Below are 24,957 nucleotides of genomic sequence, written 5' to 3'. Positions count from 1 at the left end.
GGAAGAGAGCACCCAGGAGCCTGATGGCTGGGCGGGTGGCAGTAGTGACATCACCCTGAGAAGGGCTGCTGGGAAAAGGCAGCCAGGAGGTAGGGGATCAGTTAGGCAAGGCACAGTGTGCTTGGCAGGGGGGAGGAGAGAGGAAATTTGGGAGATTAATGAAAAAGGTAATGGTGTGGCCAAAACAAAACACTGGGCAGTGTGACTGATGAGGAAGGAGCATCATATGTGGATGAAAACAGGGTAAGGAGGAGGTTAATGACAATTTAAGGAGTGGAAAACTTATATTCTCAATCCCTCCAGACCTTCAGACAGCAAGTTACAGTTGTGTAAATGAAGTCCATAAAACAGACAGCATAAATGCCGGGTTATGTGGAGGACCTGCTGTTCCTTGCTGAGCAGAGCCAGGAGGGCTGCCCTGCCTGCTCACTTCCCCTCACCCTTGTGCAGGAAAGCACCAAAGAACATGGAGGAATTGGAAATGAACACGTTGGCTCTTTGGTTTGTTCATACTGTGACTAGCTTAGGAAACTTCAGCAGCTAAAAAACAGAAGTAGGTTGTTGTTAAGACCTTTCTATGTAAGCTTGCCAGCAGTGTGCTATGAGATAGTTGTGACGTGTGCTGCCTGTCCCTGCAGCCGTACTCATGCGACAGATCTGGTCGGCTGACTGTGACCTAAGGTTAACGCCTTCCCATGCGGGGCTTGTCCATGCCCACCTGGGTAAATTATTTGAACGTTTTGGCAAAGGATTAGTAATGACTCCAGTCCAAACTGTGCTATGGAGCTGGCATACTCACTGCTGGAGGTCTTCAGCATGCTGAGACATAGATAGTACAAAATCTGAAGTGAGCATGATGGAAGTGAAGTAAGATCTTACGCAAATGCTATTTAGAGGGACTGTTTCCTGAGCACTGAGTTCTCCTCTGATAACATCTGGTGCTGCCCCACGGAGGTCAGTGGCACGGCACCAGTTTACATCAGCAGGAAATGGGGCTGTGCCCTTATCTGTCCCACAGGGCGGATGTCTCTTTAGCTTTTACATTGTATGTGTTTATCTTATAAAGTTCAATTCCTCTGACTCAGCCTCTTAGCTTCTAGTAGAAAATCTCTTGTCCTGGGGAGGAAACCTGATGAGGAACGAGAGTGCTGGCTGGCCACGGAGGTGTCTGCAGCAGCAGAGGCTGCCTGGGTAATTCCAGATGAGTGGCTTGGTCTACCCACATACCCCTTCCCCTTTGGGAACAGCAGTAGGGCCACTTTTGTGTCCTCTGGTGAAGACGTGGGATAACGTGGTAAGTACAGCCAGGCACAGACTTATGAAAGAACTCAAGCACTAGCAAAATTGGATATCTTGCAGTTTATGTGGGAATTGTCACCTTGGATGTAGCAGCTGAGTGTCCCCCTCAATCCTTCTGCAGCACCTTGAGTTTCCCCAGAGAGCAGAGGTGGTGGGGGTGGCTGCTGAATGTGGCCAGAAGTGCCAAACAACTTGGGCCGATCCCCTGCCTGAGCACAGCTCAGCCTGCAGCAAGGCTCCGTCTGCCTCGTCCCCAAGGGCCGGTTTGTCAGCCAGGCTGGTGCATGACCAGTTAATTGCAGTGGTCACTAGAGGGTCTTAAATCTCAACCTGCAGTGTGATGGGAAACAGGGCACTGAGGTTTAGAGCCTGGTTTCCACCCTGGAGTCAGATTTCCAAAAAATTGGTGCTCTCCTGCTCAGCCTCACTGTGCTGACATCTTGCTAAGGACCTGGCTGCTGGTACTGCAGGGATGGGTGGCTGTCCAGGATGCAGGGAGAACTGTGAGGCTTCTAGCTGGAATGGGAAGGTACGAGAGCTGCTTCTTATTTAGCCTAGCATCTGTCTGGGAGCATAAATGTATGCCTCACCTTTGTGTAATCAGCCTTTGGGCTGATTTAGGAAAAATTAGTTCAGACAGCCATTCTCATATTTTTGTGCAAAATATGAGCTTTAAAGAAGTCGCAGCTTTCTTTTCAAAGTCCTTGTTTAGATCAGATCATATTTCTCCTTTTTAACAGTCCTTTGAAATTAACAGCAGCGATGGCCAGTGGTGGAGTCACGGCTGATGGCTGGTTGGGTTTGTTTGCACTGCAGTGGAGAGGCAGGTAATAATTGCCAGGTGGACTGCAGGCCTGCGGAGCCTCCAGGCTTTTGTTTGAATTGGCCACACTCTTCCTCCGCAGTGTTTACATGAATCCAGCAGCAGCCTGTCCCTGCTCTCTGTGCTTGGTCTGTACCCTTGTTCTCAGGGGATGAAATCTCTCTCTTGCAGGAGCCCAAAGTGCCCTGCCAGCCTGTGTTTCACCATGCAGTGCCCACCTGCAGAGCAGGGGGTTCAGTGTAGAGCTGCAGGAAAGGCTGCTTTTTAGGAGACACCAATCAAATTGTGTAACATCATCGGAGCCTCCCAAAAAACCCTGACACGTAGCTGTTTGGGAGGTCTTTGCCTTTTGTTTGAGCCTGTTACTTAAGGTGCAGCCCTGCAATGAGAAACAGCAGTACTAACTTTAATCTTTTCAAATGTCCTGCAGAATGTGTAAGCCAGTGTTTAAACTAGTGTGCACATGTGGTTGTCCCATGCACTGAAACACTGAGGTGGTCCAGTTTCTGCTTTTATGGAGTTGAGTGCAATGTAGTTTAATCAACCTTATAGGTCACAATACAAATATTGTTTGAATATATTAGTAAGGAGTGGGTTTGCTTTCTAATCCTAGAGTGGTTTGGGTTGGAAGGGACCTTTAAAGATTTAGTCCAACCTCCCCTGCCATGGGCAGGAATATCTTTCACTACATAGAGGTGGATGCTAATGCAGGATGCTGATCTTAAACCCAATTAGCATCATTATGAATGCAAACTTGTTCAGAAAGGGCTCAGCTGTTGAACAGATTACTGAGAGGGTCAGCTGCTAAGTGCAGAATTCAAGAAGGAGAGATACCATGATACCAAAAAAACACCCCCAAAAAAACCCCACACAGAAATGTAACTCCTCACAGAGAGGTGATGGTGCCATCCATCACCTTCATGCAGTGGCCTGGATGACATCCTGATGTCCTTCACTAGCTCTGACTGTTATGTCTGTAATGATTGAAAACTGCGTGTGAAACAGACTGTTGCAGAGGGACTTGACTAAAAAGCTGTTTGCATTCAGAAACCACGCTGGGAATCATTTTAGGTAGTCTGTCTGTGGGTTTCGATGCTCTCCAGCTGTGTGTCTGTTAGTCATAAACATGTTTTCTCCTCTTTCCTGTTAACGTGGCAGGGAAAGCATTAACGTGCGGCATGGGAAGAGAATACATACTGAGCATGCAAGCAAATGGCAAAACTGACTTTATCAGCTGCTTGCAGTGACCTTGGGCAGCGCTCTGTTGCCAGCATGGGTACAAAGTTTATAGACAGAGCTGGCAAGAGTTTTGCTTGCTGTGATTTTCATATAAAATGCAGCATCTTTTAATGAGAAAGTTGAGTTGAAGGATTTGGGTTTTACAAATTGGCTTACAATGCTGCTTTCTACTTTTCTTCTGGAGAGTAGAAATGGCACGTTTGTGGTCCAGCCCAACTCGGGGGGGAGAGGGCCATTTCCAGGAGGGTTTGTGTGAGAAAGGGCAGTTGTGCTCCACTGACCTCTGGACTCCCACGCTGCACACCCAAACACTGCTGGGCTTGCTGTGCACTGCCCACGAGCAGCTTTGGAGTGGGTGGCCTGGCTGGGCCAAAGTAGAAGTCAGACATAAAAATCAGAGAGGGATGAATTTCCTCCATCTCCCAAAGGAAATAAAATCTCTGCAGTCAAGAAACACGTGGCTGCTGCAGTGCTAGTGAGCTGGACATAGAGCCTGAGCACGTGTTTTCACATGGGAGAATCTTGCTCTGGAGAAGGAGCAAGCCACTCCTTCATCCTCCTTGGCTTTTTGTACGTAGAAAGTAGGAGAATTGGGGGAAAAAAAACCCCAAACCCAAACACACAAAAGCTGTTGTGAGTAGTGAGGTCTTGAGGAGTTTTCAAGCCAAGAAAATACATTGACTTTTATGAAGGATGAAAAGCCAGAGCTCACCACAGCCTCTTGGGAAGTGCAATGATCTGTGACACTTGGGAAAAGTGTAATCAGTCAAACTAAAAAAACCCACCCAACTGCTAATCCATGTTATTCGGTCTGTGAGCACAAGTAAAGGAACTTCACCTGGCTAGCACAAGCATTGTATCTGCAGAGCAGTCAACCCTGCTACCAGCAGCTGAGCTTTCCTCGGTGGTGCTTATTTGCAAACATAGAAAGGGGGTGAGCACAAACAATAATTGGGAGAGGTACAGAAGCTCAGAACACCAGTTTTCTTTTCCTGGGGGAGGCTGGGAGCTACCTGAATCATGCGAAATAAAGGCGTAGCTCTGCTGTCCCAGCTTGTTTTGAGGACCTTGTTTCACAGCTCCACAGAAATGGTAACAGCGGGAGGGGACAGCAGTAGATGGACTGAGTGATCTGAGCGCAGTGCAGGTTGTGCACCTGCAGTACCTGCTGCATCTGCTCCCAGCAGCAGTAGTGCCTGGCGGCTGCTGCCTCTCAGGCACCATGAACAGCCATGTGTGATGGGCTGGCACAGATGCAGGGGCTGCAGCTGGGGAATCGCTGCTCCGGAGGGGCCTGTGGGCCAGCGCTCAGGCTCTGCAGTGGATGTAATCCTCCTGGTGCATCTGGGATTTGCCTGTAGCACTCTTATTCCCGGCGAGTTTGTTTTCTGTGTTCAACCCATGCAAGTGCCTGGTGTTTGAGTTAAAAACCCTTGTGAGGTGAAGGACAGGGGTGATTGCACTCCTCCAATAAATGGAGGAGCTGCAAGTTAAAGAGGAATTTAATTGTTGTTTACTAGATAGTGTGCTCTAATACATGAGAAAATAAGCCATGTCACAGGTCTGATTTTTTTTTTCTGCTTATACAGGTGTAAATTAGAAGTAACAGTGTTGAATTAAATGCGGTGAAAGCATCACGCCTGGGAGGTGAACCGAGCAAAGCCACTCTCCCAGAGCTTGTCATTTGTCCCTTCTGCACTGAGCCCCAGGGGAACTTGCGCAGCTGATACATTTGTATTTGTGTGTGCAGGAGGTTGTGGATAGGTGAGGTTGCTCAGAATTCAAGGTTTTCACAGGGAGAGATGATCTCCCTTTTTTGGCTCCACCTGGCATCCCCCCTGAGCAGGGGTAGCTTGGCTTTGTTCTTTATTCCTCCTGCCTGAATGTGAAGTTCAGGGATGGTGCTGTTTAACTGCTGTGATGATGATGCTTCTTGCAAATCAGTGTCTGTATTTGCTGTACACACTCAAAAATAACCTGAAGAGCCTGTGTTTATTTTGCTTGCTCACTCCCACTGTTCTAAATTGACCTAAAGTTGCAACAAAAGGCCGAAGGTTTAGCCACCTAATCAAGGCTGGTCCATCTGCCTCCTGCCACACACACGTATACATTGGGGGCCTGAAAAAAGACTGTAAATCCCTACTTGTGTGGCTGGTACATGTCTTGCTGCTGCCACCAGGCATTCAGCCTGATGGCTGTCCCCCAGAGCAGAGTGAGGACCTGCAGCTGCAAAGCTGAGGCTGCCCCTGAAGTTTCCTTCTCTCTGCATCCGAGCTGACAAACCCCAGCAGGGCTGTACGGGGTTGAAGGGATGTTTTTGCTGTGCCAGGCTGACTGTCCGTGCACCTCGCCTGTGCTTGTGGGGACAGCATTGGGCCTCACACGGAAACCACCAGCAACGGCCAAGGACCATATGGACTCAGGGATGAGGTCCCTCCCTGTGGACTCCCTCCTCTCCTAACACCCTGCTATTGCCTTTGTGCTTTCCCAGGCTGCTGCCTGCCCACAACTGATGAGCCCACCTCCCCAAAGAAGGCGAAGAGCATCCCCGAGCGCCACGACTTGGAGAGCTGGTTCTCACCCCCTTCTCCTGAGTGGGCCACCGTGAGGGTCATCCCTGAGGAGGAGATGACTGAGCACAACCTTCTTGCTATCCGAGTCATGGTCACCAGTGATGCAAGCAGGTACTTTAAAATACAAGTAAGCCTATTAAAAAAACCGTGAGAGCAGCTTGGTTTTCTCTGTAACACTGAGGAAAAATATAACAAAATATAGTACTGAATGTACTGACAACTGGGGGGGCATGGGGAAGAAAAAGATAAACTGCTCAGAATAACAATTGTTCTTTACCACAGCCATAAATCCCCCAGACACATGACTCACTTCGCAGGAAATCTTCAAACATTTGCATCCCACATAGGGGCCTGAATCAGAGAGAAAAACATTGCCCTGATCAGCCCTCAGCCTGGGTTCAACTCTTCGTGTACCAAAAATGTTCGTTCAGGGATTAGGGCAGTGGGTGTGTTGTGGTAAAAGGTGCATCCTGTGATGTGACCACCTCCCACTTTGGGCATCATCCTGCAGCTCTGCACCCTGGGTCTCTCTCCAGGTGTCTGAGGGCTTGCCCACCCCTGAGAAATCTGAAATTGGATGATCTTTGAGGAACTGTCAGAGGAAGCCAGAATTCTGTGTACAAATTGGAATATGTTGGCTTTCTGGGCAAGATTCTGTGGGAGTTTAATCTATCTAAAGGTTAGATTGGTATCTCCCAAGAAAAGCAGTTTTCCTTACTGGAACTAAAAAAGAGGGGGAGGGGAAAATAAGCGAAAAGAAAAAAAATGTCAACCCAAAGCCAATTGTTGCAAACACTAAGTTTTTGCTCTGTAAAGAAGCTTGTTCAAATGTTTAAAGTCCTTTCAATGCCTCTTTGTGGTGCTGTGTGTAGACTGTGGAGAGCAGTGCTTTTAGAAATGCAACTTTCTGCTGTTCCCTGCAGTGGTTTTAAATAGTGTTTATGCTTTGCTGCATGGGTCTGGGGGCTTGTCTGGGGAAGCACGAACCTCTCCGGGGTTCCTCTCCCATGGGGGACAAAGAGCTCAGGGAAGGGTTTCCTACCTGTTTGACAGACCCCTCTGTGGAGAGTGTGCTTGTATCCCTCACTAATACCCTCTGGCTCATGGTACCCCCGTGACGCCCTGGCAGCGATGAGAGTTGGCTAATCCCCCTGATCTGAGGGATCAACTCCCTTCCCTGCGGCAGACCCGCGGCTGGACAGCGAGGCCCCTGGTTCCCTGCCAGCGGGATGTGGCGCGAGGGGCGACACCACATCTGTCACTGGAGTGGCTGGTGCCAGCAGTTCTGAGGTCAGCCTCCTGCTACTGTGGCAGCTCAGGTGCCCTTCGCCTCGCACAGCTCTGGCAGGCCAGTCCTTACCTAAAAAGGGGGGCGGGGGGGCTGAGAGAAATAACAAGTGACAAATGGCACTGCTGCACTGGCTGCGAGGCACTTGGTGGAACAGGGAAAACAACCAGCTGGGTGACACAGCTTTGCAGTTCGGGCTTTAGGTACTCGGGAATAATGACCACCTATCAAGCAGAGATCAGAGGCGAAGCCTCATACTATAGCACTTACCTCCTTCCCAGCCAAGGAAAATAACCATTTTGCTCTTTAAAACAGAAATACATCAATCAATGTTAATGGCAGGTCTTTTTCTTTTCCTTTTGTGTGGCGCTTTGCCCAATCTCAGTGTGGTATCTCTCTGTCCACACAGGATCTCAACTATCAAAGACTTCATATATTTACATTATATATATATATGTATGTATGTATGTATGTTTGACGCAGCTTGAAAGACACCTAAAAAGTATGTGTTAGTGGTGAAATTTAAGGCCACTCTGATTCAGCCTACCAAGACAGCAAAGCACCTGGAGCTGTGCTGCGATCCTTGCTGCCGTGCCGGCCCCGGCCTCCCAGCACTGGTGGTTTGATCTGGGCAAAGCAGGCGTGCAGGACTGGCAGGCGCTACCCATAAGGCATTTACCCTGGCTTTATATGGTCCGCAGCCTTTCCTTTAGCTCTTCTTCCTTCTGCCTACTGGGCTATGCCTGGGGCTGTTGCAATAAATCTTTACTTGGTACAAGGCAGTGCTATATAAACACAAAACAGCTTTCTCCTGCTGCACCAACAGGACAACTCACAGTGTAACCTCCTCTTTTTTTGAGGTAGAACTATGAATCTTCACAATAAATCTATTAATTAGGTTAGCATTATTGTTTGCATTAAAAATAGGCTGAGTGGGATAGCAGCGTGCTTATTTATGGCAGTGGGAATGTGGTCACATCAGAAGGCATGGATGTGTCTGTTCCCTACAGTGTGGACTTTAGAAATCCTATGATTATTGAAAAAAGGTTTAATAATCACCTCAAATGGTCATTCTCCTGCCCAGAGGCAAGGTCATGGTGTGTGCATCATTCACACATGCTTGTGTGGCATATTTTTAATTACCTTTAAGGAAGGGGATGCCAAAATCTGACTCTGTCATCAGCTCATGTGCCTCATTGCACTCATGATTGCATGGGCTGTCCCAGTGGCTCCTGAGAATGAGGAGAGTTTGTTTCCTTGTTTCCTGTAGATGCCTTTTGCATGTTTGAAGGTTGCTTACGTAGCTTCACTCAGTCTTCTCCTCCCTAGATTAATGCTTACAGTTTTCTCCAACTTGCTTAAGCCCTGTTTGCTGGGCCGATGGCCATTTTCACTCCCCTCCTCCAGGCTCCCTTCTCCTCTGGAACTGCAGCACTCAGAAGTGGGATCAAGACCAAGCACAGTCTATTGCTGTGGTTCAAAACCCTCCCTGTGGCTCTCTGTGGTGCCCAGTGTGCAGTGAGAAAGGATGCCATTGCAATACAAAGAACAAAATACCCCAGGTTTACAGCTGTCTGTCCTTCTGCATGCTGAATTGAATACGTTCTTATGCATTTTCTTAATTTTCAGATATATCTGCACAGATTTAATTTTGAAAGGTGCTTTTTTATCATGCTTGATGTTTTGATTTAGAAACCACCAAAATAAGCATAGAAGGTTTTCAGCCCGGTGCCAGTGCATCTGTCACCTTGGGGTTGAAACAGCTGATGCTGCGTGATTTCCACCATGGGTTCCTCCAAATTGCTGAAGGCATTTCCTTACTCTCCTTGGCCTTATCTTCTGCTGGCAGTGCTAGCACAGAGGCATCAGAGTTGCAGGAGGGGGCTGCAGCTTCCCTGCCACTTGCCAGGTGATGGGTGCTCAGCAGCCACTGCTGCCTGGAGAGGGGAGCTGGTTCCAGGTCCCAAATGGGCGATGAGGCGACATTTGGCAACAGCCATATTTAATTCATGGATGAAGCCCTCCTTGCAGTTGGAGCAGGCTGCCCTGACAGATTAGGGCTGCCCTGTGCTTGGCCTCCTGCCAGTTCCCTATGGCATGCCTCTTATTTCAAAAATATGTGGGGGAAAAGGTGGAAAGTGTAGCTTTGACCCTTGTGCCTTGCTTCTAGGCCAATTACAGTATCACAAATGTTGTTTTCCTTCTTTCATCTTGCTGTACAGCCTTGCAGAAAGAAGGGCTCGTCCCTGCTAACCAAGCAGTGTGGTGTTTCACCCCAAGTTTCTCTCAGCAGCAGTTTGATTCCAGGTGCTGAATGTAGTGGCTGTGAGTGCAAGTCTTGGCAGCAGAAGTCTGCTGGGAATAGGGGTATCTCAGCTGTGTAGCACCTACAGCAAATTACAGTCCTGTAATGGTGATGATGAAAAAAAGCAAAATGAAGATGTCATCTCTGGCTGCAAAACATCTATTTCTCTGTGACCCCCACTGCTGTCAGTGCTGATGCCAGTGCTCGTTGCACTGAAGTGGAATGAATACCACCGTGCTGTTTGTCTTCTGAAATGTCCCACTTTCTTTCCATCTTTCCCTTTTTCCCCTCTAGCTCTGAGCTGGAGTCTGATTTTAATGGTGACTTACTGAACTCTGAAGTGAGTGAAGGACGGACCTTGCTGCCGGAGCCCCCTGCCTGCCCGAGTTCTGTCCAGAGGTGGGCACCACTTGCCAGGAGCCCTGTGGCACTGGAGGAAAGCCCCAAAACATCCAAAGTTGCTGATGGTAAGCAACAGCACAGCCTGGGGATGCTCCAGCAGCCTCTCCTCAGGGCTGAAGTCAGAGCTGGAGGGAGAGGCTTCAGAGCAGAGGGTGTTGCCAGCAGTGTGGCCAGGTTCTACCCTTTAACAGTGTCTTTGGCTGTAAACAAAGTTACAGCCATTTGGGTGCTGTAGCTGCTGAAACAGCATTTCTGTGATGCAGGGCAACCTGGAGTAACTGTGCCTTGTGCTTAGCTTGCAGGGGTGGGATAAATATTTTCCCACTAGTGAAAGTTTGGAAGTGATTAGTAGTCAATGCAATAGCTGCGGTATTGCCTAAGCAAGGGTGATGTTGGGAAGCACTAGAGAGCTCTGCTTCGTTCAAGTTGTATTTCTATCAGTAGCTGCTTAAAGTTTTTCTTTCCAGTGAAACACAAGGAGGAAAGCATATAGCTAGCAGGGAGGTGGGGAGAGGTTTAAGAACAGTCTGCTTCCAAATGGGATCTCCTTTCTGGAGTTGAAGGTCAGAACTAAAAGATGTGCTAAAACAGCAAAAGCAATTGTTTTGCAGAAAATAAAAGGCCATCAGCATTCATTTCTTCCCTTCCCCCACTACCCCCACATCCATATATGCATTTTTAATCCAAACAGGGAAGAGGGGACTTCATACAGTAATTTAAGTTGACTCTTGAAGAACAAAGCCCTAGTTTAGGGCAAAAAAAGGACAGCAGCAAACCTCAAAGCACGCCCAGCAGCATGTGACCCCATGCAGTCACTGGAGGATTTTATCCCTTTTCCTCCTCAATGTCATGTTCTCCCCTACTCCTGGCTGCTAAGGTCACCTCCCTCTGCACCATCACCTTCCTCCCCACTGTGCCAGCCGAGTTATCTAGATCTTCATGAGCAGCCTGTCTCTCAGCCCTGCATCCTCACCCAGCTGCATTACAGCATCCCTCCGGTTTTACCGTTTCATCCTGTCCCCTCTCCTGCGGGCAGCGGGGTGTAGGGGTGAGCGCGGAGGGCTGCCGGAGCCGCCTCCTTGGAGCCTCTCCCTGCAGTGGGGCGGGCGGTGGGTGCGCGCTGCCCCCTCCCGGCCAGCGGCACGGGCACGGCGCGGGGCTGGCTGGGAAACTGACCCCTCTCCACCGGGGGCCTTCTCTCCCCCCCTTTTCTTTTTTTCCTATCTCTGTCTTCGCTCTCTGACTTTTGCTACCTTAGGTGACCACGTGACTTTTCTGTTTCTGTTCAGCGTTACAGAGAGCCAACAGTTTTCACACCACAGCATTAAATAAGTATCAGAATTGGAGGAGAAAACTGCAAACAAGTGAGTAAAGCCCAAGAAGTGATTGTGTCTTCTATGTGTGCTGTCTTCTGTTTTCCTATCTCTTAAATGTGTTCCTCCTTCTTTCCTTTAAAATTTTTTTGAGTCACTAGGTGAGAAAACAGAGATCTAAAATGCACCAAATATTTCTTTTGCATTTTCTTGTCCTCAAAAGATGAAATTCCCTTTCTGTGTGACTATTCCCTATGTGAGTACACCCACCAGCAAGCAGTGTCCGCTGTAATTCTCCAGCTGAGAACATGCACCCCTATACCAGATCTGTGTATTCTGTCTCTAGCCCTGCCTGCACTGATTGTTTTTTATTAGGTGCAATGCTGGGTATAACATGGTGACCATCACTTATTAGAAATGCTCCTGGAGGTGCCTATTTATACCCATCTACCGCTGCTCTATCGCCTCTTCTTTTTTTTTGTTTTTTGTTTTTTTGTTGGAGAAAACCAGGTGGTGTTTCTGGGTTGCTGAAAGGGAGAGAGTACTAGCAGCCATCCCACGAGGTGAGCTGGTGAAAATAAGTGTTAGAGTTCTTGTTCTCTAGCAGTTTTACTTGGTCTGGGCTGACCTGTCTCTGCCTGTGGAATTGCACAGGAATGCAGTGATTTCAATAGTGATCAGGTCTGTGCTCAATTCACTTCCAAAACACAGGGCATTCACCCCTCGCAGCTGAGACTGCATCTAGGTAATCTTCCTCCTGGGCTGCGGTCCCAAATCAAACCAGTCATCTTCAGTTACACCTCTGCTGCTCCTAACAGGGTTGCCCGCCTGCCTTGGCACAGCCCCTCTGCATTGCAGTGCCTGCCCAGTCCCTGCTTGCAGGTACCTGCTGCCAGGATTGATCATACCAGTATGGGAGCTGGGTGAGCTTACCAGCATCCCAAACCCTCTCAAAACTCTGTTAGAAATGCAGTCATATCTGTTAGACTGGGATGTTGACAGCCTGATGTATAAAACACTAATCTGCAGCAGTGGAAAGAAGGGATTTGTGCATGTGACCAAATGCCACAGTTTCTGGGCATGGAGACAGCGTGTTTTGGGGAATGGTGGTGACAGCCGCTTTCTTGCCCTCAGCTGCCCTCTGCAATGAGGGGGATTTCTGCTGCTGCTCAGAGTCCTGGTTGCCTTCAGAGGAGTTAAGGCTCTGCTCCTGAAACAAGGAGGATCCCTGTGTCTGTTATGGGCCCAGCGTTCAAGCAGAGGCATCTCAGCTTGCTTGGTTTGAATGCACAAACAAGCTGTAAGATCATTTGCAAGAACCCACTGTGGGATGAAATTTTGTATCTCAACAGAGCAGACAAGCTGCACCTCTCCGTCCTGGCACTGGGCTCGCCTCCCAGTCAGTTGCCTGCCAGTGTGTGTGAACACTGTCCCTACTGACCCCATGGTCCCTTGGAGCCCCCAGTGCCACACATCTGGGATAACTCAGTAAATTTCCATAGCAGATGCACAGGGCTATTTCACGGTCCTGAAAGGATGCTCCCACCAAGCTCAACTACAGCAAACCACCCCCTGCCATGGGCTATCCCCAGAGAGGCAGCTGTGGCAGGTGGACAGGGAGATGAGCCACGATGGGACTGTGTTCCCTGGGGTTCGCCACACCTCCAAGGCGTGGGGACTTGCCACGCTCCAAGAGCCTCTGTGGAGCAGCTGCACGGGGTGTCCCACCCAGGGGAAGGCTGTACCATGCCCAGGATGGGGAGGCAGGGCAGGGTGCCTTCAGAAAGTCTCGTGGCATCTGTGTGGTTGGCTTCACCAAAGGCTTGGGTTTCAAATCTTGCCTTAATTGATCTGTTTTTAAAAGATCGAACAAAAATGATGCTTATTCCAGGTTTGGCGAGGGGAGGAGGAAAGAAAGACTTTGAGAGGGGAAAGAAGAGAAGACCAAGGATAACTCTTAATTTTGACTCATTATCAGCTTGTTCTCAGCAAGTGCATGACTTAATCGTTGCAAATTAATTTCCCCATAATTTTATTAAACTCTCCCGTGTGTCTCCAGAGGGCTCTAGAGGGAGCTAAAGGCCTTTGAGAGGGAAGTGACTGCTACATGAATTTGTTTGAACCTCAAGCATGCTGCTAAAACGAGGTGTAAAGCGCATTCAGCATATACTGGGAACAGAATAAAGGCTTTTTCTACTCTCTGGAGGAACACTGTAAATCTTAGTTTCTATATTTAATATACTTAATATTTGGTTACAAGAATTCATGTGATCATCAGTCACATGAAAGAAAAATCTGTCTCCTTTTCAGATTTATTTCCCAAAACACATATGTTTCATAAACAGCACAAGGTACGCAGCCAAGGAAATGAAATCAGTGTCATGGTTATATTGGCTGAAAGGCTCAGAGCGGGATATTACCTTTCAAAATCTTTAATCCCTGTCACACAGCTACAGGGAATGTGGTGCTCTTAATTTCTCTTGGTCATTTGGAATAGCTTTTTGGGCCAAGTAGCTCATGAACAGTGCCCTAGGGAACTTCTTTTTTTTTTTTTTTCCTCTTAAATCCTGTTTTGAATGTGAAGCTGCAAATTTGTTTTCAGTGTCTTGGTGGGAATAAATCCATTAACTCTGTGAAAGAGAGCAAGCTGTGGCTTTGTGCAAAGCAATGTTCTCGCATGTGCAGGCCCTGTCCATGTGAGCTAATGCACATCCACAAGAGCGGTCATGGGAAGTGCTTCTCCCCACGAGCACATGCCATTACCCTGCAGACCCCTGGGCTGTGGGTTTTATGCCCTCATCAGTGTTTCAGCTGTTGGTGCTCCAGTAGTTGCGTTTCCCCTCAATGTGCTGGGCTGTGTGAGAAGACTCAGGGCTTTAGCAGATCAGGCTAAACCTCCCTGGTTCACTTGTACGGATGATGGTGGGATTTTTTAATTTGAATTCTGGACTCCTATGTTTTCCTATAGCTCAATTCAGAGAATATAAAGGTCAGCCCCGGGTTGCTAGTCCCTGTGGGAGTTCCTTAACAAACACCAGCGCATTGTTTCCCTCCATTCTTGACCAAATGTAACAAATTACATCAAGATTGGGAACGAATAGGTGAGGCACTGAGAGGAAAGGAAAGTTGGCCTTTCTCCCTGGCTTGTCTTTTCTGAAGTCCATATGCAGGAACTGTCTTCTCTCTCTCTGGTGTGGCTTTTGTCCTTATGCAGCTTTTAATCCCTGTGTAGAAGAATGAAAGTTTGCTTTGGGAACCTTTGTGGGTTTCAGAACTAATAACTGGGTTTGGGAGTTAACAATTCAGATTTAAATATACTTGTCATGTTATACCTTGACATGGTAATATCTTGGCTCAGTGATACTTTTGTTCTGTCCAAAGATTATTGATTATGTAAAATTGCCATAGGCACAAATACTAGAGAGCTCTCCTGACTCCTTTCAGGTGCAAGTTACCTCCCTACTTTTGCTTCCAGCAGGTCTGTCTGTCTGTGCTGGTTTTGGTTCAAGGCCTTTAGCAATTAGCTACTTTGCCTGATCCTAGGAGAGCCCCCAGCATGCGGTGTGTTGGCCTGGCTTGGGAGACCACAGGATTATTTCTGTCCTTACTGCCTGCAGGTGGTTGCATTTCCCATTTTTTCCCCATTCTGCTGGACAGCCCTCTCAGAAGTCATTAGTTTTCTTCATTTCTCGGAACTACCCAAAGCTTCGAAAGTCACTGGTTGTTTTGACTGCCTCTGCTCCAGAAAGCCCTCTGAAAAGGGCTGGTTTTCCAGAAAGTTTCCTGGAACTCAAAAGCTGCTTCACTACATCCAGCCAAAAAGTAGAAGCAGTTCAGGTCTGCCGCTGAAAATATCAACATGTTTGGCACAGCATGCACACACATGTGCATGAGGCCATAAACTTCATTAGTGTAGGTCAGCTCCTCGGGTACAACTGTATCCAGATGACTGTTTAATTTTCTACTCTCATTCTTCAATTGCAAACTTTATTTAAGACAAAACCAATACCAGTGTGACAGCAAAATTTGTGTCTTTGGCAGGCTTCCCTCTACTGTCCAGCAAGAAACCAGGGCTACACTGGAAGGACAGCTCAGCCAGCTGTCAAACTGGTCCTGGGGAGGATCACTCCCAAACACAGGTATGAAGGAAAATTGTGCAGAGCAAAACAAGTGTAGCTACTGTTGGGGCATGTCTGCTCTCAGCAGGCTGTCAGAGCATCCTCTGCTCTTTCAAATAGTTTTGGTCTTCGCAGTAACCGCTGAAGTTGGAGTTATGCCTGTGCTGTACGCAGGGAAGAGACTTTGATGTTCTGTTATAAACATCCCCAAAACATGCAGCTAAGTCCCATGTGCTATGGGACTCTGACCTTGATCACATTGAGAATTAGGCACTAATCTGTTGCATCAGTCAGCATGTAGGCACCACCACTCTGCCCTGCCCTTGCTGAAATATCCTTTGTGTCACACTTTCTGCCCAAAGGGGTGGGAATCCCCCAAAACCTCTGCCCCCTGCTGCTTCCAAGCTGGCTGTTGGTCTGCCCACATGCTCCTAGGGCTAGGTGGAAACATGTGGCATGTTGGGCAAGGCCATGTACAAGCAGTGGCAGGGTGAAAGGGTATCACATTTGAGTGGTTTAAGTGCCACTTGATCGTTGTGTATCGCTGGACAAAAGGCAAGTGCCAGCACTGACCTTGGAGAGCAAATGTGGGAGCTGAGGTAAGAGCTCACATAGGAAATCTGTCAAAGAGGTGGGGGGATTTCAGGCTGTTACAGCCTTTAGATGTAGGTGTGCCCCTGTCTAATGTTTACCCCTTGCATCCAGTGGGCAGAAGACTACTTTTCTTAATTTGCAGCAGGCCCTTGGCTCCACACCTCCCACAGCTCAGCAGCATCTTCAGCTTCCTTCAGGACCTAGGATTTCCACTGTATTTTCTGCTTTTTTCTAATTAGTATATTTTTTTTAAGGCTGAGGAAGGGTGAGCCTGCCATAAGTGCAGCGCTGAAGCAGGAGTCGTGACCAATCATCCCGAGCAAAGGGCAGTACATCCCCTGGACTCAGAGCTGGGCGGAATGGGAACCAGTCCATGGCCTCCATGTCCTAGCCTGTTGTCCTCACCCTTGGGTTAAATGTGATTAAAACTCCTTGACCTCAGGGTCTGTGTTAGAAAAAAAATCAAGTCTCCCATGTCCATGGTGGTAGTTGAAATCCGGTCCAGGACAATAGGGCCAGGAAGGCAATGTCCCAGGGGAGTGAAGCTGCACAATGCTGCCTGGCCACGCTGTGCATGAGGAGAGGTGATTTTGTGCAGCTCCCACTCTATAAGCAGTGCTTACTGACCTTTTTCTTACTCTAAAGAGAGAGGATTAAGAGGGTATGTGTTTGTTTATTTGTTTATTGGTTTTTCTCATGTATTTCTATCTGAGATCCTGGCCAATATTTATTTTGGTCATCAAATGCAACTGTGGAACAGGGAATAATTATTATTGCCTTACTCCTGATGCTTCTGGGAAATGAGAAGTCAGACAGATTAATGGCTTCACCTGCGTGAATTTGGGAATCTGGCACATAAGTGGAAACAGGAATTGAATATTCACACCATCCGTTATCCCGCAGCATTGAGGATAAAACGCCTCCCTCTTAAGAAGGAAAATACACTAGTTTTAGCCTACTGGCTAGATAATGTAGACATTTATCCTTGTTACTATCTACAGCAGAAGATTTTGGTGGCTAGAGTAAGGAATTTAAATCTTCACCAAAGGAAAAATAATCATAGGAGAGAACTAATTGAATTGTTTAAAAGTACCATCTTGGAATTTACAGTCTTTTCTGGGTCACATCATTCAATCCTAAGTGTGCTATGTAAGCATGTAATATTATAAAAGCAGTTAGAGAGGGTGGATGATAGTCTCTTGTGCTTGCTGGAAACTCTAAGGTAGTGCAACTGGAACACACGCAGGAGAACAAAGCAGATCTGCTCTTGTTTATTCTCCTTTAGATAGGACTGTTACTTTCGAAGGAAAATATTAAAGGCAGTTCATAAAGATATGACAGATTCTTAGCATGAATAGCATTATTTTTAGACTATTAACATTTCAAGTGGTATTAGATCTCCACTCCTAGAGAAATACTAACTCTTTAGGGAGAAATGCTTTTCTTCTTATTGCATTATCATCTATACGTGTGTATGTATATAAATTAAATATTAGGTTTATTAGTATTAAATTAAGATTAAAACATTATATGAAGTGAAAGATATACTAAACTGTGTTTTTCTACCACTAAAATAATCTTTTTTTAATGCAATTCACAGCTGGCTTCTTACAAGAAACCACCAGAAGTTACAAGAGGACATTTCAAACCCTACAGCCCAGTATTTCAAAGAAAAGAAAAAGCCAGAGAGATGCCCGAAGACATCTGTCTCTATGTGTCCCATTGTCCTTCTCAGAGCAGCACCAGAGGTTCTCCATGGACCCCTCCTGGGAATGGGACTCTGGCTACTGATCTTTCTGAGCCTGAAGATATGGATAGTGACATTAAGACATACAGAGCCCAGGGCTGGAAGGAAAAACCCCAGAAATATACCTCTGAACCAGAAGATTTTAATAGGAAGACAAAAGCACTGTCATCTCTGGGTTTGAAAGAGAAAGATGGCAAAAATACACGGCACCCAGAAGAAAAGCTTGAGCAAGAATTAAAGGAGGCAAAAAAGAGGCTAGTGCTTTGTACTCAACAGCGACCCTCGTCGTGTGATTCAAAAAGGAAAGACTTAGGCAGAACCAGTCCAGGCTGTCCAAACAAAGGAGTGCTGTGGACTTCAGAGGAAAAGGATGCTGACTGGAGAAAAGACGTGTTCAAACAATCTGGTTGTCCTGTGCCTCACTTATTTGCAGATGATGCTCCACCAGCTTTGCCAGTTGATACTAAAGATGTTCTGAGGAGTCCAGATGCAGTTGCCAGGGAGCACGCAGCGGGCCGGCCCAAATCACCACTGAGGCTCATAGCCAATGCTATCAAAAGGTCCATTTTGGAGCCTCTAACCATGTCTCCAGAAGGACTAAAGCAGGACTTAGACAGCAAAGTCAAAGCCTCAACAGAACAAGCTTTCTTCAGCTTCCCCAGTACTCCTGGTTATTCCCTAAGCCAAATGAACAGTAACAACAATAGAGCAAGTAACACTCAGCCACAGGAGCTTAAAGTAGGGGAGAGGGCAGGACAATATTTAGGAAATGGGAGCTGTTTCTCAAATTCATCTAATTTTTCTGTCGGCTCTGAAAAGAAATTGCTAAGGGATTACAGTGAGGACGTATCCTTCCCAGTCTACAGTCCTCACACCAGGCCTTCCCAGAGAACCAGTATACCTCAGACATCGTCTTGCACTAGGATGGAGGATGTCCCAGGACTCCTAGAAAAGTTTACCTTTAAAGAGACTCCTCCAGGGGCTCCTATGGATGAAGTGATTATATGTAATGAAAAGTACTTCCTTCTTTCATCTCCAGAGCCCAAGAACACCTCCAAGGACAATCTGGATGACTCTGAACAGAAGGGTAGTATAGGGTCACTCTTCGATAGACTGAGAAGTAAAGTTCATGACAGAGAAGGGAGTTCCGTTGTGTCATCCCTGCCTTTCATGAAGAACCATTCTCCAGAAGACAGGCTATGTTATCCTTCCACAGGTGAGGACCTGAGTGGAATTATTATTATTGTTATGTAATAGCACTTAAAATTTAAAAGACCTGTGTGTGATCATGCAAACACATATCTGTTGTATGCTATGTTTACTTTATAGCTACTTTCTACATAGGAAGACTTCATACATATTCTGATTAAGGTTTAGGAGTTGCTTCTGGTTTAGGGGAGCAGAGCAGATCTGCAAGCAGCGCGCAGCACACTGGACCCAAGTTTGCTGCTTACTGCTGTTCAGATGTGTTTGGGTCAGGAAAATATACTCACCAAGGTGGAAGAAGCAGTGAGGCAGAGTGGGATGGTGTGCAGAGCAGCTGCTGCTGTGACACTGAGTGTGTTACGGAAGGGATAGTACAGCAGGCAAGCTTGAGGATGAGCACTGAAAACTCCAGTGCAGCGTAGAGCACGTTTGCTACCCTTTCTGTAAGGAGCTCAGAGACTGAAGCAATATGGTTGCGGTAGCAAGCTTTGCTTTGTGTATGTGCTTTCTCAGCAGGTGTCTCTTCAGCTCTGTCTGCTGTTGCAGTGACTGAACTGTAGACATACTTTTGGGAGCTTTGCGGTGTCATTAATATCCCCTTGTTCTTTTATTTGAAAGGAGATAGGACCTTCTTGACCTACTCTGACCTACTTGTGAGTCTATTTGGGCAGTGATTAAAAGGCATCAATTTTCATGTTTGCTTGCTGGCAAGAACAAGGTTAGTATTAAAACTGCAGACGAGCCTAAGAAATATTGATGTCAGACAAAGAGCAATCTGAGTAATCTGAGCATAGGCTCAGAAAGAATTAAGTGTAGCACAGTTTCAGGCATGAAATATGAGGTATGAGAGCTGCAACCACCTGTCTTTCACCGTGATCCATCTTTCCACTAGCCCACTGCAGAAAGTCACAGTTATTTAACTACATAATCTACTGAATTTTATTGACATACCTGTTTGTTTCTTACTCTATTAAATTGCAATCCAAACTGTAACCTCAAAATTGCTGCTGTACTGCATTAGAATAACAATATGTATGTTAAAATACCAAGTCACCAAAATGTTCCCAGTGAGCTGCCAGATCCTTTTTGCATCCTTCCTGCTTCAGAACTACTACATTCTGTGAGGAAGATACACAGTAGGCATAAGAGCCTTGATCTGAAGCTCATTAAAATCCACAGAATAACTCCTGCCCTCATTCCTGAATTTTTTGGTTGGATTCTTGGAGCATCCTTTATCTAACAACTTGCAAAACAAGGCGTCCCCATTGAGGCAGAGGATGCGAAGGACTGCACTGAAACCACAGGGAGTTGCTAGAGTTTACACTTGTCATGCTGTGGTCTTAAATGGGAGGCTTTTTCTGAGTCTTTACTTACTTAGTCATGACCCATCAACTAAGCCAAGCTGACTTGCTCTTAACTAAATATATTACAATAATTGGTATGTTGTGTTCCTACTAAAATGGGAAAAGTTTTTGTTAGGTTTGAATAATGCTATACTTTATTTGTATTTTAAATATTTGGGGGAAAAAAACCCATGCTGGTTTAATATGTGTTGCATTCCTCTGCTGTGCAAGCCAAAAGAGGAATTATTAAATTATTATAATTATTGAATATAGGCATTGCAAAGTCTGTTCAGAAGCAAAAAAATGCAGCTTTGATCTAGCTATTTGCCCAGTAATCTGCTGTCTTCAGTGTTTCAACATTGCAGCTTCCTGAACTTTTCCAAACATTCATATTTGAGTAAATCAAGCTGGTAAAGAGCCAAGTCCTGCTTGGCTTTCTGAAATGGCATTTCTGTCTCATGTTGGCATTTGTCTGAGGCCCAGGCTTGGCAAACTCCAGTCATGAACTGATGACAAGCTTTAGCCCACATTATATGTCATTATTTTTCTTTCTTGAAATTTATCATGAATCTCGAAAAATTTCTTTTCTAAAAAAAAAATAAAAATACTCCCAGGATCTTGCAGAAACTAGTTTAATGAGGCTTTTTCTCCTACTCCTGTTGGCTTGCTGCAGTAGGGGTTTTCTATCCTATTTGAGGCCAGACAGACTTGTTCTGTGCAAGTATGGTTGATCTTACATTATGCTGATGTTTTCTCCCTCGATGGGCTGTTGGCACGTGGAGCCAAATAATGAGCTGGGTGGTAAAAGTCCATGGGCTTGAGATGAGACTGGGCAAGCTCATTGAAGAGAAATCCACTGAGGAGTAACCAAATGCTTAGAAACCGCTTCCTATTTAGAAAGTTCCTGAACTGAAAAATGCTTGGAGGCTGCGTGAGTGTTAAGGGAAGGAATCACATATGACTGCCCGCTACCTATAGCATTCCTTTTAGACATCCATTGCTGGAGACAGGCTGGAAGGACCTTCAGTCTCACCCTACACATATACTTCTACATTATGTTGCTCATCTTTCTGCAAATACACGTCAAGATGTCTTTTCTATGCTGATGACTTCTGCATTTCAGACCCAGATGTCTGTCCAAACTAAAACTATATTCTGTCCTTTTCTTGTTTCCTGCCGAGTGTTCAGCCACCAGCTGAAGCTCAGCATAGGGAAGCAGAGATCTTAATTACTCAGCAGCAGATTGATTGCCTGTTGGTCAAACTTACACCTGCAGTTATACCTTCCATACAGGTCATTCCAGCTTCTGAAATGCAGACCTGGTCTAAAGGCTTTCTGGCTAACGCTTTCTTTCTGTTTCATACGAGCTGTTCCTCAGAGACACTTGCAAATCTGGGGTTGTGCAGAGATCTGGCTGCACAGACTACCTGTGTGGGACCTAGACAAATTTTACTGAAGTAATAGGGGTTCGTGTACTGTTTTCAGTGAGAGATTGGTTTTAAAAAATCCCAAACTCCTAAGTTTTCTTGTAAAATATACAAATGTCCCCAAATAGCCACACTGGTGTTTTTAAGTGCAAATCCGGATTTTTTATTGACTACACGAATATCTTTGTCCTTTAATTCCTCCTTTGTGTTCCAACCTGCAATTAAAGAAACCTAAAAAACTTGATCAATAAAATTGATTGATCACGTGGTTAACTGTTCTCTCCTAACCCTACTTGCCCTTTTGAAATTTAGAAAAATGCCAAAGCGCCATGTTAGTTAGAGATACTAAAAATCATTAATACCACAGAAAAACAACAGTAAGAAGAGAGCTAAGCCAGGCTGTTTGAGAGAGTTGCAGTCAGCAGTGTTTGTAATGAGACTTAGTAGTGGATCCAGGGGTTAGGTTACTCTTGACTTACAGACCAGTCCGTAAATGCGGTTGGGTATTGGCAGATGTTTGTGGCTCTGGGTTTGCTTCTTGTAGCAATGAAGATGTGGAAGGAATATTTCTGTCCCTGACAGAGTAGGGGTCATGTGAAAAACATTCCTAGAATCGCCCCTTAAATGAGAGTCGTTATAACTCAAGTTTGTGACTGGCTTTACATGGCTCCCTTCATTAAGCAGGACAACAGCTCAGCTGATGAGAAAAGTAGATATGTTATGAACTCACTTTGCTGGTTTTGTGCACTTTTAGATTGAAAAGAGATTGTTTTAAATATTTCAGGTTCATATGTGGTTCCCACTACTGCACCTTTGTACCACTGAAAGTCTGTGTTTGTGATGTTCTTGTCAGCTAGGACACTTATCTCAGTGATTACATGTTTTAGAAGGGGAACTGAGGCACTACAAGATTAAATTACATACCTAAAAGCACATGAGAAATCTATGGAGAAGCAGAGAGGTGAAGCCAAAGAGCCAAGCCCACTCTTGATTTCTTCCGTCCTTTCATTTAATCTCCTACTTCATGCCAAGTCCCATCTGATTTGGGACATCAGTGTCCTAGGAGATATATGTAGCTTTGCCTCTTTCTTTTGTAAAACACTGAAATACTTAAAGTGGTCATGATTAACTCCGATGACTTTATAAAACCATGCAATCTTGGACACTTAGAGAGGAAGCCAACAGATTAACATAACATTATGTTATAAAACCAGTTCCTGCTCCAAGGCTTTCCGTGTATTTAGACTGCAGTCATTACCGTGACACAAAAACACCCCAGGAAAGGGAGGTGAGCTGTGACATGCGGAGTGACAGTAGCGGTGGTTTGGTGTTTTTTTCCCCCCTATAGATCTCCAGGATAACCAGCAGTGTTCCCACACGAAACAGAAGGTATTACCTTCTTAATCTCTTCATGTGACACCTCCCTCTTTGTGCAGAGGACCTCAAGTTTCCTAGGAAAGCCAGTCCGTTAGATTTACATGATAAGAGGGGTTCTTAAAAGTGCTGGACTTCGGTCATTTGATCCCTCTGAGTACAGCAAGGGTTTTACCACTGATGACATTCAATGGCAGCATGCTTAGGCCGAAGCAAAGTGTCTTTGAGACTCACCTTTGGATTACCAGGCTGTAACACACTGTCATAGGAAGGAGTTTTAATTTTATGGATGCCATTTTTCTTATCTCTTATGACATACACATACCTGGATACCAAGTACCAATATCAAGAATTGGAGGTTTCCTCCAGCTTTGCACTTTGAAGTGTGTTGTGTGACACTGTCAGATTCAATAACAATTAATAAAAATAGTAATTAATACTCAGTTTCATGTGATTTGACAGCTGTAAATCAGGTAAGCTGGAAAGGTTTCTTGACCAAACTCCTAGTAGCCACTGTGAGGTGGAAATCAAGATTAGATTAATAAAGATTTCAGAAATATTTGTTCCTTTCCCCTTTATAATTAAGAACTAAAACTATGGCTGACTGTTCCTCATGATCCAAAGTCATGTTAGCTGGGGAGGAAAAGCTCTAGTGTAACAGGTTAATTTGGAAGATAGGGAGACACTAGAGTACTTAAGAAAGAAATAATAAATTCCTCCAATTTTGAAGGAATTAGATGGCCAGAAAGAGAAAGGCCAAGTCCAAAAAATTTGAGTTAATATTTGGAAAAAACATACGTTTTTGAGATCTTTTCTGTAGCTATTGAGCACTAAGGCTTGATATATTTGGAGTATTTGGAGTAGACAAATTATTATTATCCAACTTTACTATTGTAGTTCTGAGTTTCAGATTTAAATGATCCAGTAAGTGTAGAAGTCCCCAAGTTGAACATTTTTACGTGTGAACTTCTTGTCCAGATCCTCACACCTGGCAGCTAAATTCTGTCTGTTTCATTCCCTTTGGAGATGGGAAAGATGAATGCTCAGTCATCTGTAGTAGAACATACAGATGCTGTAATACAGAAGTGTGGTTTGGTTTGTTTTTTCATGTTTTGTTGTTGTTGTTCACCACCACACCACCACACCACCACCACCACCACCACCCCCCCCCAAAAAAAAAAAAAGAATAAACTCGTGGTATATTCTTTCTCTAGCTCTGCATAAAGCAAGTTCATTCTGTGAGGTAATTTCTTACTGTGCTTGTTATAGTTGTTTTGAAGTTGAAATTTGCATCTGGGGTACATTTTAGAGCATATTTCTGGTCTCTCCCACGAGGAAATAGCCAAAGAAAAATAGCTGAGCAGAGCACTGAGTGGCTGCCCTTCTAGTGTTGAAAGAAGTGCACTGTCCCACTGCTTCTGTATCCCTGAAATGTGGCAGGACCACCCATCTGGAAGCCAAAGCCCTGTATTCTCATCCCAGTTCTGTCATTCTTTGCTGTGTGTTTCTGGGCACCTCCTTGGAGCAGCCCATGATTAATTATCCACATTATATTAGCAGAGAGCCTCAGTGCTGTGAAACATATATGCAATAAATGTGACAGAAACCTTAACTGTCAATGCAAACAGGTAGATCCATCAGCTGCCTCGTCACTGAGTGGCTTCACATAGTCCTTCATCCTGTAGGATTCTCAGGTGGAGATGATAAAGGATGTTGCTGATTGCAGTCAGGTGGCTGTCATCTCACAGAGGTTTAGGTACTGCATCCCTTGAAAAGCTCAGCTCTTTTGGAGCAATCTAAAAATGGCTTTTCTCTGCAGAGCAAGGTGCAAAAACTTGGCTCTCCATAGCAGATAGGCACTGGGAGGACTGTGGCTGTTATGAATCTATTCCATGTGCAGACATTG

The 24,957-nt window shown here is 45.7% G+C and overlaps 1 protein-coding gene across 7 annotated transcripts in view; it reads left to right on the top strand.

Annotated features, from left to right (window-relative positions):
* MICAL2 (microtubule associated monooxygenase, calponin and LIM domain containing 2) overlaps nt 1-24,957 on the top strand; it is a 132,782-nt gene that overhangs the window by 91,814 nt on the left and 16,011 nt on the right. For all 7 annotated transcript variants that reach the window (XM_080404614.1, XM_080404613.1, XM_080404612.1 and 4 more), the window contains 5 exons: nt 5,853-6,045; nt 9,822-9,994; nt 11,219-11,293; nt 15,284-15,381; nt 17,555-18,917. In XM_080404614.1, coding sequence (XP_080260740.1) covers nt 5,853-6,045; nt 9,822-9,994; nt 11,219-11,293; nt 15,284-15,381; nt 17,555-18,917 — 1,902 coding nt within the window. The remainder of the gene's footprint in view (nt 1-5,852; nt 6,046-9,821; nt 9,995-11,218; nt 11,294-15,283; nt 15,382-17,554; nt 18,918-24,957) is intronic.

The sequence above is a fragment of the Falco punctatus genome (assembly GCF_963210335.1).
Source record: "Falco punctatus genome assembly, chromosome: 10".
NCBI classification, from domain to species: domain Eukaryota; kingdom Metazoa; phylum Chordata; class Aves; order Falconiformes; family Falconidae; genus Falco; species Falco punctatus.
Note: the sequence above shows the minus strand (reverse complement) of the source record. Positions and strands in the feature narration are given on the sequence as shown.